At 35.9% G+C, this 23,466-nt stretch overlaps 1 protein-coding gene across 3 annotated transcripts in view; it reads left to right on the forward strand.

Moving 5' to 3' along the window:
• The window catches only part of crebbpa (CREB binding lysine acetyltransferase a), an 86,981-nt gene that overhangs the window by 42,472 nt on the left and 21,043 nt on the right, over window positions 1–23,466 (forward strand). For all 3 annotated transcript variants that reach the window (XM_087304409.1, XM_087304410.1, XM_087304411.1), the window contains exons 3-12: window positions 4,406–4,561; window positions 4,649–4,892; window positions 12,746–12,868; window positions 18,326–18,580; window positions 20,321–20,408; window positions 20,499–20,636; window positions 20,761–20,878; window positions 20,973–21,144; window positions 21,235–21,297; window positions 22,846–22,958. In XM_087304409.1, the coding sequence (XP_087160535.1) occupies window positions 4,406–4,561; window positions 4,649–4,892; window positions 12,746–12,868; window positions 18,326–18,580; window positions 20,321–20,408; window positions 20,499–20,636; window positions 20,761–20,878; window positions 20,973–21,144; window positions 21,235–21,297; window positions 22,846–22,958 (1,470 nt within the window). The remainder of the gene's footprint in view (window positions 1–4,405; window positions 4,562–4,648; window positions 4,893–12,745; window positions 12,869–18,325; window positions 18,581–20,320; window positions 20,409–20,498; window positions 20,637–20,760; window positions 20,879–20,972; window positions 21,145–21,234; window positions 21,298–22,845; window positions 22,959–23,466) is intronic.

Genomic DNA, 23,466 nt, shown 5'->3' on the forward strand with positions numbered 1-23,466 from the left:
CTAATAGCAATGATTACAGTAAATGATCTAAATATATGTATATGTATTTTTAGATTTTGGATAAGGCATAAAACAAAAAAATGTTCATACAATTAAATAGAGTCGGACCGACATCTCTCATAATTCCGATAAGTAGCCCAATCTGACTGTCAGCAAATGCAGATTTGAACAACTGCGCAGCCGTTTGTATGCAACTGTGCCGACCGCCATGCTTTCACGAGAGAGAGCACGCGCGTGTGCGCGATTGGTTAAAAACATGCTGAATCAAAACTTTTCAAAAATCCTAATCAATAATGGAGTTACCTTTGCACGCTGGAGAAAGGATGAAACAATGTCTTAAGGATTTCGCTTAGACAGGTAATGTTGTGTTTTAAAACTGTTTTAGCATGACGCAAAGCTGATGTAACGTTAGATGTTGTTGTTACAAAAGGGTTAAATCTTCACAGAAGTGTTGTTCAGCCACTAAAATCTTCCGGTGAAAGATTGATAAGACTATTTTCAGTTTCATAAGGGACCTTTTACAGCATCGATGATGTACATTTTAATTAGTTTAACAATAAAACACAATACCGCTATTCCGCTTGGTCTCTCCCTATATTGTTTACCATGCAACTCTAAATATTCACTCTGAAATAGTGTGTCAGTTTGGCTTGCATGCTGCCGGACAAGCACTAGTTGTTTTTAACACATGAAAAAAGGGTTCTTTTGCGTTGCTTGTATTTTAGGAGGCGTGGATCTAGACGGCAGGGGAGGACTGTGATTCAGAGATTTATGATAAGCTGTTAGCATTGTGGAAGATCACCTACTGCCCCTTTAATTTGCCCACAATTTTCTCTGTGTTTCAGGAAATGGAAGGATTTCTGGTGACAAATTCTATTCTGATTCTATTTTATTTTTTTATTCAAAAAAATCAAGAAAAATTGCTCCATAAAACTCCATATCTTAGCCAGAAACATTTTGTTCAGGCATGTTGCTGCCAACTGATGATAAACAATAAAAATTACACATTTTACTTCTTCCCAACTGGAAAAAATAGCAACAATCAAGAATACATGATTAAATGGTGTCATGGCTTTGCAATCTAAAAATGCCATTATGATAGAAGCCAATGGGTCAAAAACAGCCAGCGACATAATGAAAGAGTAGTCAATTTGAACAGCACATAAGGTTAATTTTCATTATCAAATAAAATATTTGTCAGTATCACACACACTTAGTTACAACTTTCTTATCATGTGGATGAACAGGGTTGGTTGAGTGTGGGGGAATCCTGACTGTCTGCGCTGTAAATCTGCTGGAGGGAGAATCCTGGCTGCTGAGAGAGAGAGCGTGATAATGTGTGTGTATAAGTGTGTATGTGTGTGTCTGTGTGTGAGTGTGGATGAGTAAGCACAAAGAGCAGTGTGAGAAGTGTGCTGCTGGTGTGCATGAATGAGTGAGCGGAGGGTTGAGGAGGACCGGCGTGTGTGTATGTGCCACTCAGCTGGCCTCTTTTATCTGGTCTGCTGGAGCCGTGTCAACAGTGGAGAGTGGATGAGTGGCCGGCGCACTGCAGGAGATCAGCTCAGAGAAACACAGGACAGAAGCCCTGCTCTGCTCAACACTCGGATCATATTAAATAGGCTTGGGGCGATGGTCTGTGTTGTGTTACTGGTGTTAAACGGCAACACCTGTTCTGTCACTTGCCCACCGCTTCACCATCACCACTCAATTTAGATTTTTATTTAGTAATAAAATTTGTGTAGTTCATACTTGGGCTGCTCAATATGTTGTTTCAACATCTCTGTCACAATGTGTGAATCTGCATTGTCAATTTAGAATTTTAATTAATACTGAGAATTATAATTAATACCACCAGGGCTTTACATTAACACCCGCCAAATGCGGGTAGATTTCGGCAGTGGCGGGTAAGACAGACACTCCCACTAGCCACTTTGGCTGGTTGAAAATAATTTTCCCAGATAATAATTCATAGACTGAACAAAAAGGGAGGAACGGGCACCTACCTACAGTCTTTCTGCTTTCAAGAGCTCCAGATTTGACTTATTGTAAGCAGCGCCAGTTGCTTTCGGTTTAACCATTCTTTGAAAAGATAATTTATGGGTCTATCATTAACCATGCGTCTATGATCATCCTTACATTATCACAAAGTATGTTTTTTACCTGCTTTCTTTTGCATTAATATGGTTTAATTATATATTTTTTTACAATAACATTGCTTTAATGGGAGAATAACGCCCCAATTTATGTGTAGTTTAACTGGTGATCTGGAACCCTTAGCCAAGACACATGACTGTGCATATGTTTTGTTAAATAAAAAGTATAGTATTCAGCTATATTTTGCTTGTTTTGACACATTTAAAATTTGTGGCAAAGAAATAATTAACTGTTTATTTATGGTGTGGTCCGAGATAAATTGGGTAAATCCTTCCATTTTGGGCTCTGAAAATTGTGAAAACTAATTGTAATATATGAAACCCTGACCCATTTGCTCATGATTATTGAGCAAGCTCATACACGACACACAAAAAGGGAAATGAATGAGGAGACATGTAGAGATAACTCTAACTAAATCAAAATCAAATAATTTTCGCATGTCAAAGTCATATTTATGTGTATAAAATATATTGTCCCAACAATAAAACTGTGGCTAGTGAAAATGGCGAGTGGCTAGTAACATTGGAAAACTACTAGCCACAGTGGCTGGTGGTCAAAAAAGTTAATGTTAAGCCCTGAATACCACAGTTCAGATCACATGATTTGTGGAATCATTGCAGTTTATTATAATATAATAGTGTGAAAGCTTTTTGTTTGGATGGGTTTTTAAGTCCTGTGACAGTATGACTTTAAGCGTGAATTTCTTAAGTTTGCTTCTTAAAAGGTTAATGTATTTGTTCATACAATGTGACTAAATAGTGTTGGCATAGATTTGATTATTAAATTGCTGTGCCTCATGACTACGAAAGCCAGAAAGGGCTGTTCATTTCATTTTTATCGTTGTTATATATTTTCATCTCTGCTTTATTGTATTTTGTATATTTGTTTTAAAATGTTGAATATTTTATGCAGATGCGCTCAGTCATTTTGTGAAATTTAAATTTTATTGCAACAAAACACTACCTGACAAAAGTCGTGTTATCGATTCCAGTTGCAAGACCAACAAAAAATAACTTGACTAATAGTTGATCATTAAATAAAAGCGGCAGAAAGTAGATTTTTCTTATGAATGAGCTGTTGAACTTCATCCCAATCATCACAAATACTGCAGAAGACCTATTGGAACCCGCATGGACTGAAATTAGTCAAGTACGGTGAAAAGAAAAATCTTGGCTTAGGGTTACATTCAATATAGAGCTGTGCGAGAAATCTGCTTTGAGTCATTCCAGAGATGTATGGATGCAGTCTTCCAAGCTCATTGGAGTCAGACACAATATTAATTCTGTTTCTACTACACCATGACTTTATATTCTCTATTGTACATTATTTCTGTTTAAGTGTCAAGACTTGTCTAAGCAAAGCCAGACCTCACTGTGCTAATTAAATAATTAAAAATCAAGGCATGATCTTATTTTATTCTGGTAAAATAAACATACTCTAGAAGCCTTTTGCCTTTCATATTAACCACTTCTGACACCAAATAATCAACTAGAAGTCAAGTTATTATGTGTTGCTCCTAAAACTTGCATTGGCGACGAGACTTTTGTCAGGAAGTGGATTAGGCATGGGCCGGTATTGGATTCTGACTGTATGATAAACTTGGATAAAAATATCACTATAGTTTCATGGTAGTTTCACAATATTGTGATTACTGCGCTAAAATATATTCTTTTCAAATGTCTGGGTAAAAAACAAAATCTTTTTACCCTCTGCAAACAATATATTCTATTTTTTTAAAAAAAGATTTATGATTCTTTGGAGCAGTAAACACGTCAGGCTGTATAATTCAAATGAATCATTCAATTTAAAACAGCATCTTTGGATGTTTTTTTTCTGCTGGAGATACTGCTCTAAAGAACTTTAAAAAAAGTAAATAAAAAATCTTACACGTACCTTCGGGACTGTATTACAGACAATTTTGGCCTTTTTAAAACCTTTACTTTTCTAAACCGCGGTATACCAAAACGGTTGTCGTCCCATGCCTAGTATATATTGAAATATCACAATGTCAGTTTATTCCAATATTGTGCAGCACTAGTTCCTACTTAGAATTACAAATATTTTACAAACATTTTTCTTTCGTTGCTGTGACCTTCTGTTTACCATTTATTCACAAAATATTGTGACGGAGTGCTAGGACATTCTCATGTTACAATTTTGTTTTGTGTCACTATAATGCTACAATTCATTTGTGTCACATCTTCTGTGTGCTCATGTGATCTAGTATGTTGTTTTCTTTGCTTTATAGATGGGCATGGCAGGTGGCAACAGTCCATTTGGGCAGTACCAGGCTGGAGGTCAACAACTGGGCACGAACGCACAGAATAAAGGCGCCCTTCCCAACAGCCTCCCCCCATTTCCAACTGACCTAAAGGGGGCGACTGTCACCAGCGTGCCAAACATGGTGAGTTTCCCCATCACAATAGCAAACTGATCAAAACCAACAGATGAAGAAGTTGATTCAACGACACTGTTGTTCTCTCGCCCACAGCCCCAGCAGCAGCAGGTGTCGGTGGGTATGGTGGCGGGTCAGGGCGTATCGACGGGTCCCACGGCTGACCCGGAGAAGCGTAAACTGATCCAGCAGCAGCTGGTTCTGCTGCTTCATGCCCACAAGTGCCAGCGGCGCGAGCAGGCCAACGGAGATGTGCGAGCATGTGCTCTGCCACACTGCAGGACCATGAAGAACGTCCTCAACCACATGACGCACTGCCAGGCTGGCAAGTCCTGCCAAGGTGAGTCCACATGCAGTGCCCACCACTGGACAGATAACAGAAGGCTTTTCCACATGAGCTTTAATCCAGGTTTAGCATAAGTGATATAGTTTCTACTTTAAACTCAACATGAGAAGTGAAAGAGATTCAGAGGTAGTCAAAAAAAAAATTATTGCTTAAGGGGGCAAATAATATTGACATTAAAATGGTTATAAAAGAATGAGAAACTGATTTTATTCTAGCCAAAATAAACCAAATAAGAGAAGAAAAAATATTATAGGAAATACTGTAAAAACGTCCTTGCTCGGTTACACATAATTTGAAAAAAAAAAAGCGCCAATCATTTTGACTTCAGCTGTACATATTGCCAATATATTTATATAAAAAAATGAAAACAGGTTTTTTTTTTTTTTTGGGAATATGCTTTATTTTGCCTTGTAGGACAATGTAAATTCTTGGCTCTTTTGGTTTCTTCAGTTACTTGAATTTTTTTTGTGTCTTGTGTATTTTGTGTGTAGGAGTGCAGTAGTTATCTGTGTAAAACTGCTGTCTGTGCTCTTGTTTAGTCTCAGCACAAGCAGTAATGAGATGCTTTGCTCCTGATGTGGTGTTTTGAGCATTATGTGTGTCTTTGCTCTACCTAGACAGAGCTTTACTGCTAATGAATGTGCTTTGCTATTTGCATGACTTGCATGATATTTGAATGACTTTCTATTTTAAAAATAGTTACCCCATTGAGGTTTTTTATGGTCAAAGCGTTGGATGAATAAATAATTTAAGATAAATTCCAAAAATGTATATATTTTTGTAAGTACAATTTTATATTTTTTTTACTTTGCAATTCGACAAAATATAAACTTTGCAAGAAATAGTCACAATTTGGAGGAAAGAAATTATGTTGCAAGATAAATCAAATAATCAGTTTTGAGAGAAAGGAGTAAAATCTGTAGTATAATTTAATAAAAATAATGATTGACCTCGGATCAGATTCACAAATTTGCATACATTTTAATGAGACATTTATAGAAGGAAAAGAAATAATAATATTATTTTGCCTGTTCAGCAGAACCCACGATGGAACAAACAATACATTTGCTTCAAAATATAATATAAATGAAAGGTATTATGAGGACAATTAATATTTTATAAAATAAAAAAAGTCACCATTTTCCCATATAATCCAGACATGCAGCATTGGGAACAATTTGCTTCTTGGAATATTTACAAATCAAGTCATCAATTAAATTAAAATTACTTAACAACTAATCAATCAATCTACTAGGGCTGCTCGATTATGGGAAAAAAATCATAATCACGATTATTTTGGTCATAATGGTAATCAACTGATAATCGTTTTAAATAATCGTGTAAAAGTAAAAATGATTCGCCCTTCTGTGAATTTTTTTATATATATATAAATATTGCCCAAATTATGTTTAACGGAGAAATTTTTGACAGTATTTCCTATAATATTTTTTTCTTCTGGAGGAAGTCTTATTTGTTTTATTTCGGCTAGAATAAAAGCAGGTTTAAATATTTTGAAACCTATTTTAAAAGCTCAATATTATTAGCCCCCTTAAGCAATATCTATTTTTGATTGTATGCAGAAGAAACTACCGTTATACAATGACTTGCCTAATTACACTAATTAAGCCTTTGAATGTCACTTTAAGCTGAATACTAGTATCTTGAAAAATATCATGAAATCAGTTATTAGAAATGAGTTATTAAGTCTGTTATGTTTAAACTGTGCTTTAAGCATCTTCACTGTAAGAAAATAAACTAGCTACAAAAGTCCTTCAGTCAAGAGCAGTGAGGGATTTTCTCCATTTGTTTTTTAGACTAATATCAAAAGCATTTGGCAGCAGGAATATTGCGCGCTGTCACTTTAAGAATAGTGCGGCTCTAATATGGTTTCTCTTTCACATGTCTTTTAATTCTCAATTTGTTTTTTTATTACACAAATGAGGGTTAATATGAATAATCACTAAACACCAAAAATGCGCTTTGACGCAAATGTGCATGTATTTGACCATTAAAGCGCTCGCATTAGGATGCCCTTAGATGTGTGTGCTCTGCTCGTCTCCGAGCCTGTCCGAGGCTAAGTGCGGCACGCACACACCCAAAAGCATGTGCTCTTTCACACTTTAAAAAATATGAAAGATTGGAATGTACATCGATGAATGATGCGCATGCTGTGCTGCAAAAGTTACATTACAGTACATGCTTTTAGTCATTTTCATGTGGAACTGAGCTTTGCAGAGCAACAAATTTGGTCAACTGGAGAGGGGTTTATCTCAATTAGTGGTTCTTCATAAATCATTAGAAGTCAAAATCGGATTTTCGATTAATTGCACAGTCCTACAATCTACACCTTTTCCCTCAAATCAGAGAGTTTATTAATGTATCTTCCTCCAAAAAAATTACTCTTCCCTATATACAAAGTGATATCAGATAACACATTAGTTCTACCATCCACTAAATGGAAACCAAATTTTATTCATTACTCCCAATGCTGCTTTCTGGACTTTATAAACTGAAAAGAAAGCTGTTTTTTTGAGGAGAAAAAAAACCTGTTATAATAAAGTTATAATAGACACAGTTACGAAAAAAAAAAACAATTGCAAAATTGTCTATGAACTTGCATTAAAGAGAAAAAGTGAATCTATTTGTTAAACTGATGTTTTTTCATCATATAGAGCAGTGTTTCTCAACCATGTTTCTGGGGGACCACCAGCTTTGCACATTTCCATGTCTCCTTAACCAAACACCTGATTCACATCATCAGCTCCTTAGCAGAGACCTGTAATAAGCGTGACAGACAGGTTTGTAAAAGTAAAGGTTTTAAAATGCTACAATTGGAATTGAAATTATTTAGCCTGACATGTTTACTGTCATAAAACATTTGTTTCTTATATATTGTGTTCAATTGCAAAAAAGATGTAGATTATTTTTAATTTAGACATTTAAAAAAAAACTTATTTTAGAGCAGTAATTACAATACTGCAAAACCGTGATCTGTTTATTCGAGGTTATCATACCCTCTTAAAATCTTATGCCTTGTGATATCCGACTTAACATTTTTTCGTATGCATTTTTGAAGTAAGTAAATTTCGCTCCCCACACCTTTCAGTTAACACCGGCAGCATTTCATTGACGCACTCAGGGAATTTCCCAAACTTCTTTTCCAGCATATAACAGGCCATTTAGAGTGAAAATGTGGCTCTTTCGGCTATAATGCAGCATTAAGGAGTTGGCAGACGGCAGGAGAGGCTTGCGGCGACCCGATGCCGTCCGGCTGTTTGCTCTCAGTGCTTCAGTTGTTGTTGGATGAAGAGCACAGGGCTTCATTTCAACTCAAACACGAGCCAGTGCCAACCATGCCCTCTGCTCTGCCAGCTCATTTCCTGTTGTTCGCTGGCCGCCGCGACACCCGTATCTCGCTCTCTTTTGGACTCTAGGAAGAAAAGGCATTAAAGTTGTCTAGCGATCCTTTTTGAGAGCTTGATGTCTTGTCAGAATGCATCATCCAAACCAGAAGCGACATCATAAATCACTCCAGTGAGTATTCATAACCTTGTTAATACCAGAAACGAGGTCTATGACAATCTGACTGCTTCAGTGGCAATGTTCATGTAATATAAATATTAGGTGAGTAAAGGGCACAGTTCTTTAGATTAATCATTCTGCACGTTTTGAGCTGTTTAAAAATGTTCTCAACAGCCACTCAGATTTTAGCGGGCAGAGCCGGATTATCCAATGGGCATTATGGGCACCCAGGGGATACAATTTCGGAGTATCTGTTTAGGCTAAGTGCAAATAGCGCACCTCGTTTTAATAAGCTATTTGCACTATTTTCTCCCATCAGTGTCTGATCGACATAGACAACATAACTAAACAGTGTATATAACAACAGTGTGAGTGGCGTAAAGCTCACAGAAAACTGTTATAGCGCGATCGCTCACCAACCCAGTTCGACTTTACCATCTGCTGAACTTATTTTTTTTCCTCCTCATTACATATCAGATTGGAAGTATATTTTCTAATTAGGAAATATTTTTTTAAATAAAGTAACTGTGATGGTCACAAGTTCATTGTGGGTATTTAATAATGTTTAGCCTATTTTCATATGTGTATAAACTAAATCTAAATAGTTATTTTAAATATTTTATAAATAGTTATTTCCACCTGCTGTTAAATGTTAGCGACATCTTAATAGAATATATTTGTATTAACAATGTTAGCTGCCCTAATCTGGGCCTGTTAGCGCGAAAATTGATATTTTTAAATTTTCATTACTGATCGGTACTGAATTTGATATAGAGGTAATTTATAGTAGTAATAAATTAATTAACTAATTGCTTGTGCTTGTGAAATACATGCGTCTGGCAGCATATCGAAATACTGCAGATATTACCACATTATTGCTGCTTTATATGCTATTTTATTAATGAATTTTCATGTCGCAAGTTGAACTTGTTGAATAGTTGAGTTGAATTATTCCTGAATTTATTCTCATCTTTATAAGCAGATGAGCAACTCATACGAGTTTGCATGATTCTGTGCAGGGCATCGTTGTTGGACCCTTTCCATCTGACAATAACTTAACTTGTGTGCAAAATTATACAAATGTAGCTTTTTTCTCTCCATAATAAGTAAGTTGAGAACGCAGAAGACACGCATAAGAGATGTCATTTGATCAAGTGTCTGGATTTACTGATGTTTGGGATTGTCAGCCTGTTTTGTGAGGTATCTTTGCAGATTCTCATTAGCAATAGACTTTTAACCACGTTTCATAATGTTTTATCGAAAGCTGTATCTTAAAATACATATGAAAAACAATGCATTGAAGGTTATTATTATTAATGAAAACGAACAAACATTGAAAAAAAACATTTAACTAAAAAAAACATTTTCGTTAACTGAAATAAAAAAAAAAGATCTAACTGAAACTGTATTTTGTATTTAAAAACTAACTGAAACTAACTAAAATTGTAGCAAAAATGTCCTTTGTTTTCGTCTTTGTAAATGTATTTAATACATATTGTTAGCCTTTTAGAAGTAAATCTATCTTTTCTGCGCTGCCCTGTGTTTGACCCGTATGGTACCTCAGAGGCTGTAATCCCACTGTCATTGGCCAGATCATGCCGGTCCTCTTCCAGTCATCCCTGCCGTTGCTCCCGAGACAAAACGATGTCTGGACATGACAGCAGCATAGTGACAACATTAAATTTGACCCGAGCAGACACTTAAAAGTATTCATTTAACACATAAGTGTTCAGTAATGTTTTTTTTTTTATTATTGTATTAGTGGTCGAGATTGCGAACAAATCATTCTTTTTAATCAGATCTTTTAAGTGAACCGGTTGAACTAATTTACCAAATCGAACTGAATCATTTAAAATGATTTGTTTTGAGTATCGTTAAACACTTTTCCAACTTAATTTTTACATGCCTGATACCCCCTCTGAAGGCTGATTTATTGAAGAGTTCAGGAAAAGCAAAAAAGCAGCGAAGAAACTCGACACAGAGGAACATTTACACCTCACTGCCAACTAACGTTTCGGAAGTGTTAATGCAGACCAACAGAGACGGCGTGCAGAAGTATAAATACACAGCCACGCGCGTTGCATGCGCCGTGGGTTACGCCGGTCACTTGACACAGAAGTATAAATCAGGCTTAACTCTAAATAAACCATTATATACTGAGTTATTCAGTTATTGGAACAGTGCACTGAGATCAGATTTGAAAAGTGGTGAACCCATAATACTGCGCATGTGTGAGTCAGTGAAATGAAACCCAAACTGTACATGACAGCCTGCTGTAACTGAACTAAACTTGAATCACTGCAGCGTGGATAAACCGAGGGCTTAAATGAGAAGATTTGGCTAAACGTAAGTTTATTTCATAATAGAAAATCATAATGAAATTTAAATAAGTGAATTATGCTTCAGTTGGGTTGCAAAACCTAATGTAAGAAACTTTTCAGATCATGCTGATGTTTTAATTGACTGAATTATGATTGTTGACTACATAGTTTTGATATGTTGAGTCCAAAAAAAAAAGGTCTGGTTCACGTTGAAGATCTGAACTTCCCAGCACTACTGTGCATTTAACCACAGAAGCAGCCTTGCACACATTTTAATTAAGGCTGCTATCTTGTGGGCTGTTGTATTTGAATTTTACAATGGATAGATGGTAATGGTAGATGGTAGTGTTCTTGTGTCCAAAAAAATTGTGGTTAATCTGTGGTTCAGTTTTTATTATACAATATTTATTCCGAGGATTTTGAATCTTCCTTCTAACTAGGGCTGGGCGATATAGCAAAAAAAAAAATAATCTAGGTTTTTTATAAAGTTTGACCGATTCACGATTTCTATTTTTTTTTATATTATTATTATTATTTTTTATTGTGTTACTAGTTTTTTTTTATTGTGTTACTATTCACGAGTTAAATAGCGTTGATGAAGATTTGAATAAAATATGAAATATTTGTGTAAATATTGCACTTCCAGGAATACAGAGGTATTTTTGCTAGTTTTGTTGAGCCTAGGAAAGATTGGCTTTCAGCTCCGCTTTGACTTTGTATCTTTTTAAGAAAAAGGCAGCAGTATTAAAACCTGTCATTCAATCAGAAGACAGTGGAAGAAAAAGGACTGAACATGGAAACTGTAAAGCCTAATTTAACCCAATGTGTGAAGTTGTGGACGTATAGTAGGAGCAAATACAAGCACCAGATGCGTCTAATATAAAATAATATATTAAATCTATTTTTCTTTTTTTCCCCTTTTAAATACCGATCATTTGATGCACTTTGCTCCACTCTCTATTATGCTGGCTGATCTGTCTGGTTTTCAACTAGGTCCGCTAAATGACGTCATGGGATACTTTCATTTTCACTGCTACAGTCCCTCACCTCTACTCGTGTTCAAACCAAAAGATCGGTGCGGTTTTTCACATGGCAGGCTTTTACGTCCTTCATACATGTTGAGATCGAGTTTATCGACTTGATGAGGGAATATGTCTTGACAATCCACACAGTTGTGCAACAAGTAAAATCCTACATGACTTAACGCTTTAACAGGCAGTCAAGCAGGTCGCACACCAGAAGTGCCGCGACTCGGCGCGAACATGAAAGTTTAAACTATCACACACCAAACGCGCACATTCACATGATATTTAACGTGAAACTAATCAGATGGTGTGGTGCGGCGCGGCGCCGAGAGGCGCTTCTGGTGTGCTTCCTGCTTCATACAGAGAGTGAACCCAAGCGCATTGGTGCCATTATAATGTATTAAATATATATATATTTTTTAATCTCGATTTCTCGATTTCATTCAAAATTAAATCGTCTTAAAACGTAAATTCGAATGAATCGAAAAAATCGCCCAGCCCTATTTCTAACAAATATCCTAATTTACAAAAAACCAACAATCAAAAAATTAAAACTAATACTAAAGACTAGTAGAAATAAATCTAGTAAATCTACCTCTTAAGCTAATTAAAACTAACTGAATTTGAAAAAGTCTAAACTAAATAAAAACTAATAAAAAATCCAAAACTGTTATAACCTTGCAGTGTATGGAGGATGGCCCCTCCCCCTACTAAACACTGCAACACCATCTATTTTGCCTGTTGTTGTTTTTTTTTTATTATTACTCACTTCCTGTGAAGGCAGATGGGATTGTTTTCTCCGTGTTCAGTGAAATCAGTGCATGTGTATGTGTGTGCGTGTGTGTTGCTGATGGATCCATGAAGAGCTGTTCTCCCAACAGACCTTTTTGTTCCTGGTTTTACAGCTTTTGGACGCTTGTTTTTTATTATTTTTATTTTTTTTGTGCTCAGTCTTTGTTGTGTGTGTGTGTCTTTGCAGTGGCTCACTGTGCTTCATCGAGGCAGATCATCTCGCACTGGAAGAACTGCACCAGACATGACTGTCCTGTCTGCCTGCCCCTGAAGAACGCCAGCGAAAACGCTAATAAACACAACCAGCAACGTGAGTCTTTCCTCCCACAAGCATCCTCCTCTGTTGTCTTAGTTTGTTAGTTAACACTTTATTTGTCCCTTAGGTGCAATTCAATTTGTGTGCATACAAGGAGCATATAGTACAATTCATAAATACACATACATATACAGCAGGGAAATTAGGTATTGAACATGTCGTGTTTTTTCTTGGGAATAATATTTCTGAAGGAGCTGTGGACATGGAATTGAACCAGATTTTGGTAAAGACCCAAACAATACTAACATTAAAAATTAAAACAAAACAATCTGAAAAATGAGTGATGTGTAATAACAATGAAATGACACAATGAGAAAGTACTGAACAACTGAAATATTAAATACTAAGGGTGTCACGATTTTGATTTTAAATCGAAATTGATCGAAATTTATGCTCAATTTGGATTATCGAATCAAAAAATAGAATCATCGATGCTGCCACGCCCCCAATGTCACATCAGCTTGGCTTGCCAAGCGGGAAAAACAGGCTTGTTGAAGTGCTTGTTAAACTGTGCAGACGCAGGAGAACCGTCGACAGGGCTTAAACTTTCAGGGCTCGACAGTAAGGACTGCCCGATGGCCCAGGGCCAGCATGCGAGACGCTCGGGTCAGTGTACAGTGCTGCCTTGTTGCGTACCAGATCGAGCCAGAGCTGTGTGCTACGACTGTCTGTCAATTGTGTGCAAATACAATCTTACGGTGCTTTCACACATAGACGTTTGTTTTGGAATCGGTCTCGTTTCCTCCATTAGCGTGGTTTGTTTGGCATATATCCAGCAGTTGCGCTCGCATCCGCGCCAAATCAATCAGTCCGAGATCGCCTGAATGAGACTCTCTGTCCTATTGAGCAGATCGATTGTAGCGAGAAAACAAAACAATGCAACAAACTAACGACCCAGGCTATATCACAGTGTATTATGATTTTGTAATAGCCATATATACAACTTTATGAAGAGAGAATGATGAGCAGGGCGAGATGTCATTCTTACCGGTAAATGCGAAAGTGAAAGCATGCTGAAATATTACCAAGAGCTGTTTATCCAGCCTGATCTCGGTTTATCCGTTAGGAAAATTGACCGAAGTTACTATCTGATCATTTTTTTCATGTTTTAATCTTATAATATGTTGTGTTAGGCCAGTTGTTTTGTTCTTTCTTTCGAGCTGTCAGTGCGGAAATGATCAACATTGATCTGCTTCGCGATCTGATGCAGTCTCGGCTCATCTGCTATATATAACATGTCTCTCTATAATTTAAGCCTAAAATGCAGAATTCTAGCCAACGTTTCTTTAATAGATTGATTAATTCCATAGATAGATTTTTGGTAATTATGTGTGTAACTTACCTTTATTCATTTACTGTATGAGTTGGTTATGGGTAAAACAAAGACCATGCAGGTCAGGTAGTTTAAACGGTAGGCTACAAATAATTAATTCGTTATTAATTAATTAATTGTTCATAATCGAAAATTGAATCAAATCATAACTTAAGAATCGAAAATGTAATCGAATCGAGGATTTAAAGTATCGTGACACCCTTATTAAATACTTTTATATAAAAGGCTTTTTGGTAATGGCAGCTTTAAGATGCCTCTCATATGGAGAATGAAATCACATGTATTGCTCAGGTGTGAATTATTTTTTTTTTTTCACAGACTTTAACAGAGTGAAAGAGTAAAAATTTAGATGGTTCTGTGGGCCTCGTCTATTCAATCTGATCTTTAATTTGTATTGTCTATTGGATTCAAGTCAGAAGATTGGCTGGGCCATTCTACAGCTTGATTTTCTTTCTCTGAAAGCATTTGAGAGTTTCCTTGGCTGTGATTTGGGTCATTGATTTGCTGAAATGTCCAACCTGGTTTCATCTTCATCATCCTGCTAATGAAGATGTTGTACTAAAGCAGCTAATATTAATTTATACTGACAAAGGGCAGAGCATTGTTGAATAACTACTAAGAGATTTCAGCTGCTGTCTGGGCTTTCACTGCCTTTCTACAGCTCCCTTTCACTTATTTCATTTTATCATTCATAACTTAATTTGTAAACTACTTGGGTTTGTTTTCTTTGCATATATGGATGTCTTTGTTACCAACATCCGGGGAAAATTTCAAGTCAACAACACCTTTAGAAATATGTTTTCAGAGAAAAATGGTGACGTGTTCAATACTTATTTTCCCTGCTCTATTTATTCACATACATCTCACATTTGAGTTTGTGTATGTTTCTGTCCTACTTTTCTATCTAATCATAAACACGATGTTGAATCATGCTAGAGACATGCTATCACCACACAAAAATATATAAGCTTGCTACGTGACAAAAGATAAATGCTAAACCATGTTGGAAATGTTAAGAATGTCCATAAACGCTGTGCTAGCAGTATGTGCTATCATGTTTAAAGCATGCCAGCAACGTTAAGACATTTTTCCATTATTAAAGGCGCAATTTTGCATCATGTTTCATTAAAAGCAGTGTTATATATTTTGCTGACATCTGTACTTGCTTTATCCAATAGATCCAAGATTTTATGAGGACGCTTAACCTGACCTCAGATCAGATTGACAAATTTGTAGACATTTTAATGAGACATTTGTGAATGGAAAATGAATAATAATTATTATTAGTTTAACAGAGCCCAGGATTGAACAAACAATGCATGAGCCTTCAAAATGTATAAATGAACGCGTATTATGAGAACACTTAATATTTAATGAAATCAGTCCATTTATAGGTTATACTTTCAATTTAAAGTTTGAAATGTGTTTGAAAAAGTCAATTGTAATGCCCTTTGCTTGATTTTTCTTGCTTCTCTAGCATGTGCTTTTCCTCGTTTATCCTATCACTAGTGAAACCATGGTGGAAACACAGCTCAGTTTTTATCAATCCATCCATGCATCCATTCATTCATTCACGCATCCATCCATGCATAGGATTTAATTAAATGTTAAACTATGGTAGGCGTTCTCAAGCAGCTTTGTCTACAGACCCAGTTGAGTATCTGCATGTGTGTGTGTTTGCTCAGAGTGTGTGTAGGGGAGGTTCTGGAGAGACGAGGCAAACGCTGCGGAGCAGTGACTCATTAAAATCTCACAGTTACAGCTCCAGCAAACCTGCAAACTGCCTCTCGCTCTGCCAAGCGTCTCTCATCATGACTGCGAGTGTGCTAAAGTGTTTGTTTTTGCACTCTGGGATTTACATGCTGGAGAGTGGCCACTGAGATATTTCTTCTCATGCAAATGGCGTCTCGGGCCCCCTTGACTTCCCCTGGTTTTTCCATGTTTTATAGATGAATAGTGTGTTTTTTTTCCCAGACTGCAGCATTATTTGTTTTTTCATTTCTGTGTTGATGGACAGATTCTGCCAAATGTTGTAGCCAGAGTCAGGCTACTTTTACGCTAGTGTGTTTTCACTTTAAAATAACACAACTTTTGCTATAGTTACGCATCTTATCCACAATACTCCAGAGTTTTTGACCCTCAAAAGGGAGACTTAGGCAAATGCTGAATGTTCTGTTTTCGTTGTTGTCTTTCAGTGCAGTAGATGGGCCAAAACATAGACTAAAGGCTGGTTTATAATTCTGCATCGTGTAATCGCTGTGACCCATGGCACATGCTTTATGCATAGTCGTGCACTTATACTTCTGCATGCTGTTTGTGTTGCTCTGCAGAGACGTTAGCTGGGGGTTTTATATTCCTCTGTTTCGAGTTTCTTCACTGGTGTTTTGTTTTTTTCTGAACGCTACCGTAATGTACAAGTAGCTAAAACTCACTTATTCAGAGGCAGGAAACTGCGGATGTGCAAGAACTTTAATCATATGTTAAACAGAAAACAAAAGTTTCCATCTGGAGCTCCTTCACGGGACTCCACACTTGTAAACACTCGCTCCATCACAGCTCTCGGCCCCATCAACACTTGACACCATTACCAAGCTGACCAATCACTGAGCTTGTGCCATGTAGTTACATTTTTTTGAGAAATGTGCATTAGCAAGGGCTATGCATATGTGCTAAGTCTTAGTTATAAATCAGTTTTAATTGGGTGGTCTTAATCATCACATATCTTGTAATTTAAAATCCCAGCCTGCAGTCAAACAAACATATTTTATTATTTGTATAAAAGTTTGAATAGTCAGTCAGTGTTGGTTGCATTGCCAAATAATGATGCTTTATATGGATACTGCAATACGAATAGAGAAAACATCAATGTTTTTTATTAAATTTGCAAAAAAAAATAATAGCATTCCTTCTGAATGGAAATTTTTTTATTAGCCTAGTATACTCGATCTATGTAGTTCATAATGAATGCCATTATAACTTGCAATTGTCTTTAACAATTGTCTTTTTTTTTTTTCTCTCAATTCTTTATACAGCTAACATTTAATTAGAAGAATTTGTTACAAACTTGCCTTTTTGCTCTCTCAATGCAATTCATGAGTTGTTTAGTAGAATATTATTAAAGTAGTTTTATTTAATAATTTTATATGGACTACAATTTTTGAACTGTTGTTTTAAAACTGCTATAGTGTGGATGGAGATTCTTTCTGAAATGTGGTGAAAGCGGCAGTATGGATGAGGATTGTTTTAATTTTAAAAAGCTGTGTTAAAGCACACCTATGATGCAAAATCAACTTTTGTAAGCTTTTTGAGTAGAACTGTGTGTAGGTATAAAGTGTCCACTGTCATATTAGAGTGATATAAACACAGTTAGTCAATTTTTTAATTTTCTAATGTTAAAATGGGATCCAAATCCTAGTAAATTTGATGTAGGAATGTGGTTTACCTCGCCCACCGAATTGATTGACATGCGCATATTAACATATCTATGTAAAAACACACACACAAACATGTTCACAGGACAGGATTTGCAAAGAAACTGGTATTCAAAAGGCTGTTCCAATTCTCTGTGATCGGCTGCACCTCAAGAATGAGCATAAGTTTGTAATAAAGTTTGGACAGTAAAATTACCATGTAATTCATAATTGCATGTGTGTGTGTGTGTGTACTACAAACTTTGTAACAAATTTTTGTGACTTATCATTTCAGAAAGGCTTGAATAAACGCCCCCACAAATACAGCAAATAAACTTACTTGGTATTTTTGACTAATGAGCTGGTTTTTGGCTTTATCCGTGTCTATCAATGTCACTGACTACTGTCAATCTGACGTAGTGCATGAGAAGCAAACACTTGTGGAAATGGTGGTAAGGAAAAACCAGCTCATTTGCATTTAAACGCACAGGCTACAAAAACAGCTACACTTTACTCTGCATTATTTATTAAATGATCTGATGAGTGTTTTGAGCTGGAACTTTAGACATTCTGGAGACACCAAATACTTATTTTACGTCTTAAAACAGGGGTAAAATAGGAGCCCTTTTGAAACGAGAATAAAATACAAATAGCTTTATAGAGTTATATGCATGCGTCCTCTTCTAACATCTCTTTTTTGCATTACAGCAATGCTGAGTCCCCCAAACGCTAGTCTACAAACCCCCATTGGGTCTGTCGGCACGGGGCAGCAGACTGCGCCCGCTCTGCCCAGCTCCACACCCATCGACCCAAGCTCCATGCGGCGGGCGTATGCTGCCCTCGGCCTCCCCTACAGCAATCAGAACCCCACACAGACCCAGTCCCCCACGCAGACACAGGGCCCCGGACAGACAACGGCACAGACACCACACCAGCAGCCAATGAGATCCATCAATGCACTTGGTAAGCATGCATTTGTATTGCTATTAATAATAAAGAATCAGTGTTGGTAGTAATGGGTATTTAGACATACAGTTGAAGTCAATTATTAACCCCCCTGAATTATTAACCTCCATGTTTATTTTTTCCCCCAATTTCTGTTTAATGGAGAGTTTCCTTCAACATATTTCTAAATATAGTAGTTTAATTTCTAATAATTGATTTATTTTATCTTTGTCATGATGACAGTAAATAATATTTGACTAGATATTTTTTCAAGAGTCTTCTATACAGTTTAAAGTGACATTTAAAGGCTTAACTAGGTTAGTTAGGTTAACTAGGCAGGTTAGGGTAATTAGGCAAGTTATTGTATAACAATGGTTTGTTCTGTTGATGGTTTGACTATCGAAAAAAATATAGCTTTAAGGAGATAATTTTGACCATAAAATGATTTTTAAAAAAATTTAAAACACATTTTATTCTAGCTGAAATAAAACAAATAAGACTTTCTTCAGAAGAAAAAATATTATCAGACATACTATGAAAATCCTTGCTATGTTAAACATAGTTTGGGATATATTTAAAAAATATAAAGTTGGCTAATAATTCTCACTTTAACAGTACATGTACACACATGGATTTTTATTTGTAATCTGTAGTGTTTATGCATTGGAGATTTTGTTTGAATATTTAATACATAAAGCTAATGTAGTAATAATATAGATGATAATAAATATTTTGTAATATAAAGGAGAGATAAATGGGCCAATTGAAAAGATTATTAACATATCATATTTTTAAATAAGATATTTTTTTAAGATTTATGTATTAATTAATTTTACAACATGTTTCAATTATAAGATAAATGTTTAATTGTAAATACTTATTTAAATTGCGTGCATGCGTGCGTGCGTGCCTGCCTGCCTGCCTGCCTGCGTGCGTGCGTGTATGTGTGTGTGTAATGTATAAATAAAAACGGTTGTTGTTATATTGATATTACCATTCATACGTACATTTACATTAAATACATACATTTAGAAATAGTTTAAATGTAAATAGTTAATAGTTCAAATAGTATAAAAGCATTTGACAGATTTTTTGTTGTTGTTTTTACTACAAGTAAATGATTATCTTGGAGGAAAAGATTTCATTTTCACTATTATGGAGTATAAGTAAAAAATTTGTTAATAAAATACTTTGTTTGTTTTTATTATTAGATATAATTAGTATAAATAAAGTCTGCAAATATTACAAAAATGCAGTACTCGGCATAATTGAGTACATGCCATTTAGAAAAATGTATATTTTTGTCCATTTCTCAGTAAATCTAGCCAATATAGTTTAGTGCATTTGAATAAAACAGATTTATTAAACAGATATATTAACTGAAATAATATTTTAGTCACCAAAATAAAAATAAATTTAAATACAAGTGAAGTATTGCATCAACAAAATACCAAAAATGTATCAAATTTGTTGATTCTTTAACACATTTTTGACCATTATCGAAAGTTTTTTGTTGTTGTTGTTGTTGTTGTTGTTAGCTTTGCCTTCAGTACTGACTAATCTAATGTACATGCACAAATATAATACTGTAAAGCATCTTGAAAAAAAAAAACATTTAATGGAGAGATCTGTGAGGAGTAAACTCGTATATGCTGAGTACTGTATAAGCTAAAATAATATATATTAAATGTTATACATTACAGACATTAACAGAATAACATGTTATTCAATTTATAATATATTATTATTTTGGTCCAGGAGGAGGTCAGTTGAACCCAATCGGCGTACCGACATCCGAACAGGCTAAGCTGCTCCCAGATGGCACCATGCCATCAACCCTTAACAAGTATGACATGAAAACACAAGCCGAATCTCACCATCAAGCTCAGAATTTATGATTTTTCTGACAGAGTCTCTTCTGTTTCTCCTCGCGCAGTCCGGTGATGCCAGACGGCTCTACAGTAGGCAATCTGAGTAACCTGCCCACTGCGGCCCCTCTGTCAGCCACCGGTGTGAGGAAAGCCTGGCATGAGCACGTCACTCAGGACCTCCGGAACCACCTTGTACACAAACTGTCAGTAATCACTGCTCTTAATGTACACACACACAGTTGCAAATAAAAATATTCATCATACATTCATTAGTATGAGGGTTGAGTCACTTTAAATAAAGCAGTCCTGCTCTCTGCGTGTGTTTAGGGTTCAGGCCATCTTCCCCACACCAGACCCTGCTGCCCTGAAGGACCGACGAATGGAGAACTTGGTGGCGTACGCACGAAAAGTGGAAGGGGACATGTACGAGTCCGCCAACAGCAGGGTTAGCCAGAAAGATAATATCTCATCCTAAAAGCCAATGAAGTGTATATTCTGAAATTCTGCATTGTTTTACAAATGTCTGTGTTTTTCTAAAGGACGAGTACTATCACTTTCTGGCGGAGAAGATCTATAAGATCCAGAAAGAGCTGGAGGAGAAGAGAAGGTCACGGTTGCAGAAGCAGATCATCAACCAGACGTCTATGACTGCAACAGGACAGCAGCCATCAGCCCTCAACCAGCCTAATGTCATGGGACCGCGGCCACAGAGTGAGTCTCTTAAAAACACACACACACACACACACCAGTGCACACTAGTTGCTGATTTGAATCTCTTTTAATCTAATGCTTCTTTTTCAGATGGACCCGTGCCTATGCCCAATGTGCCAAATCAGATCCTGAATCGCATGCAGGTGTCTCAAGGTATGTTACTAGTTCCAATAGACCATTTTCACAGTTTTTCAGCAGCAGAAGTCATCATAGTTGGGTAAACTTAGAGCACAGCAATGGGAGAGTACAACATGTATATTTTATAATCCTATTTGCTAAAATAATAAAGAAAAAACAAAAAAATTGTGACCAAGTCTTTCAGAAAAGGAAAAAAATAGGGTGAGACTGATAACGGCAGCCAGAAGAGAGAACAACGTCAAATTTACTGTCCCACTCATAGACACTACGTTAAAAACGCCTTGCATCGCATATGCAGTCATTTGATTTAAAGATGATATAATGCAAACATAAATATGTGCACATGTACATACTTTTTTAGAATTAAAAAAAAAAAGATTTTTTTAAATATCCACTCTCTTGAGGTGGTTTTGGACTTGAGGGTTAATGCAAATAATGGAAGATGGAAATGCATTTGCAGAATAAAATCTGACCTAATAAACATTACACCCATGTGACTGAATCTCTATTATGCTTGCCTTGTTTACTCTTAGTTGCTAGGTTACCAATACCGCAGTCGGCTGTTTTTCTTTACTTTTTTGTGTGAACTTTGAAAATATTTGCTTCACATTAGGATGTAAAATCAGCTTATGTGCTTATTAAGGCCCTGATATATTTATAAAAAACTTTTTATTCATTTGGTTATTTTAAAAGATGTTCAAAATGCCGCTACAATAATATACTGCTAGCAAATGTCCTAATGCTGCCCACAATTCTTAAAATTAGATTTAGGGCGTGTCTCCACCGAAGTATTGTTGCACAACTGAAAACTTTCAATAACGCTCAGCTGTTAACCCTTCTCTTACTGTTCTTTTTAAAAATGTAAAAAAAAAAAACATGGGTCAGAAAATCATGATGTTCATTTTAAGCAAAAAAGGTGATACTTAGCTTATCCATTGTCTTGCAGCTTTATTTTATCTTGTGCTTGTCGAAGGTTATAAACAGAGGTCAGAGCGAGCTTCAAGTGGTGGGACTTGAGCTCCAAGTGCAGTGTATAAACTTTGAGTTTTCATTTATATAATGTCTTCTACAGGACACAGAGTACAGCCTGTTGTGTTTTATTAACAACTGCTACACCCATATCAATTTTAAACCCTGGTCATCCAGCCTATTTGCAGTGTAGTCCTTCAACACTTGGAAGTCTCCGGGCTGCAGGGAAAAGTACTTGTGTAATGGACTTTCCCGGTAGTTGTTTTTAATGACGGATGGACTGAACAGTGAAAATCAACCAAAAAGTGTTTCATGTCCACACCCACTTATTACATCATTACCACAGACCAACAGCATTTCAAAAATGTTCCAAACTTTTTTGGAAAGTTTGCTGTGGCGAGTTGTATTGAACACCTAAAAAACAATTTGGTCTGAAAAGAAGTTACAAATTCATTCCTTGATTTAGCTTGTACGTTGGATTCTTTTAGTTGCAAATGTCAGTGAAATGTTCACACAGCTTCTAGGTTATTTTTCTACTCTAAACAAACATTTCTGCATTATATTTATTATTTTTGATGTTTTTTTTTCCAACAGGGATGAATCCATTTAGTGCAATGTCCAATGTGCCGATGTCTCAGGCTCCCATGGGAACACGTGCCGCCTCTCCGATCAACCATCAACAGATCAACATGAACCAAGTCCCAACAGTCAGTCTTTACTTGTGCTCTTTATGATTTTATTCTTTGCTAAGCATGTTATTGTCAAATTTTCCTGTTACAATAATTATAAGATATTAAGTTAGTAAAAAATGTTACTTGACTAAACAGTACTAAATGGGACTAAAGTATTTGTAGATGGGACTAAATTCCTTCATGGTAGATATACATGTTCAAAATAAACACATTTTTCAGACAAGTTAACTTTTATAATTAAATAAGTTTTTATAATGCATTACCATCAACAGGGAGCAAAACTATTGCTAATATCTATTGCCTACAGAACTTGTGACATTCAATGTTTGTTTTAAAAAAGAGACATCAATTTTAAGTTCCATTAAAGAATAGTCACAAATGTTGATCTTAAAGCTTTGTTAAACATTAATTATGAAGTTTATATCACCTAAAGTTAATAAATACTTTATAACGAAGTTTCACTGTCTGGTTGCTTTAATTACCTGTTATTTTAGCAAGCCTCAAAGTAAAGTGTTAACAAACA

Source organism: Danio rerio, chromosome 22 (genome assembly GCF_052040795.2).
Source record: "Danio rerio strain M-AB ecotype USA chromosome 22, GRCz13ab, whole genome shotgun sequence".
Classification (NCBI taxonomy): Eukaryota; Metazoa; Chordata; class Actinopteri; order Cypriniformes; family Danionidae; genus Danio; species Danio rerio.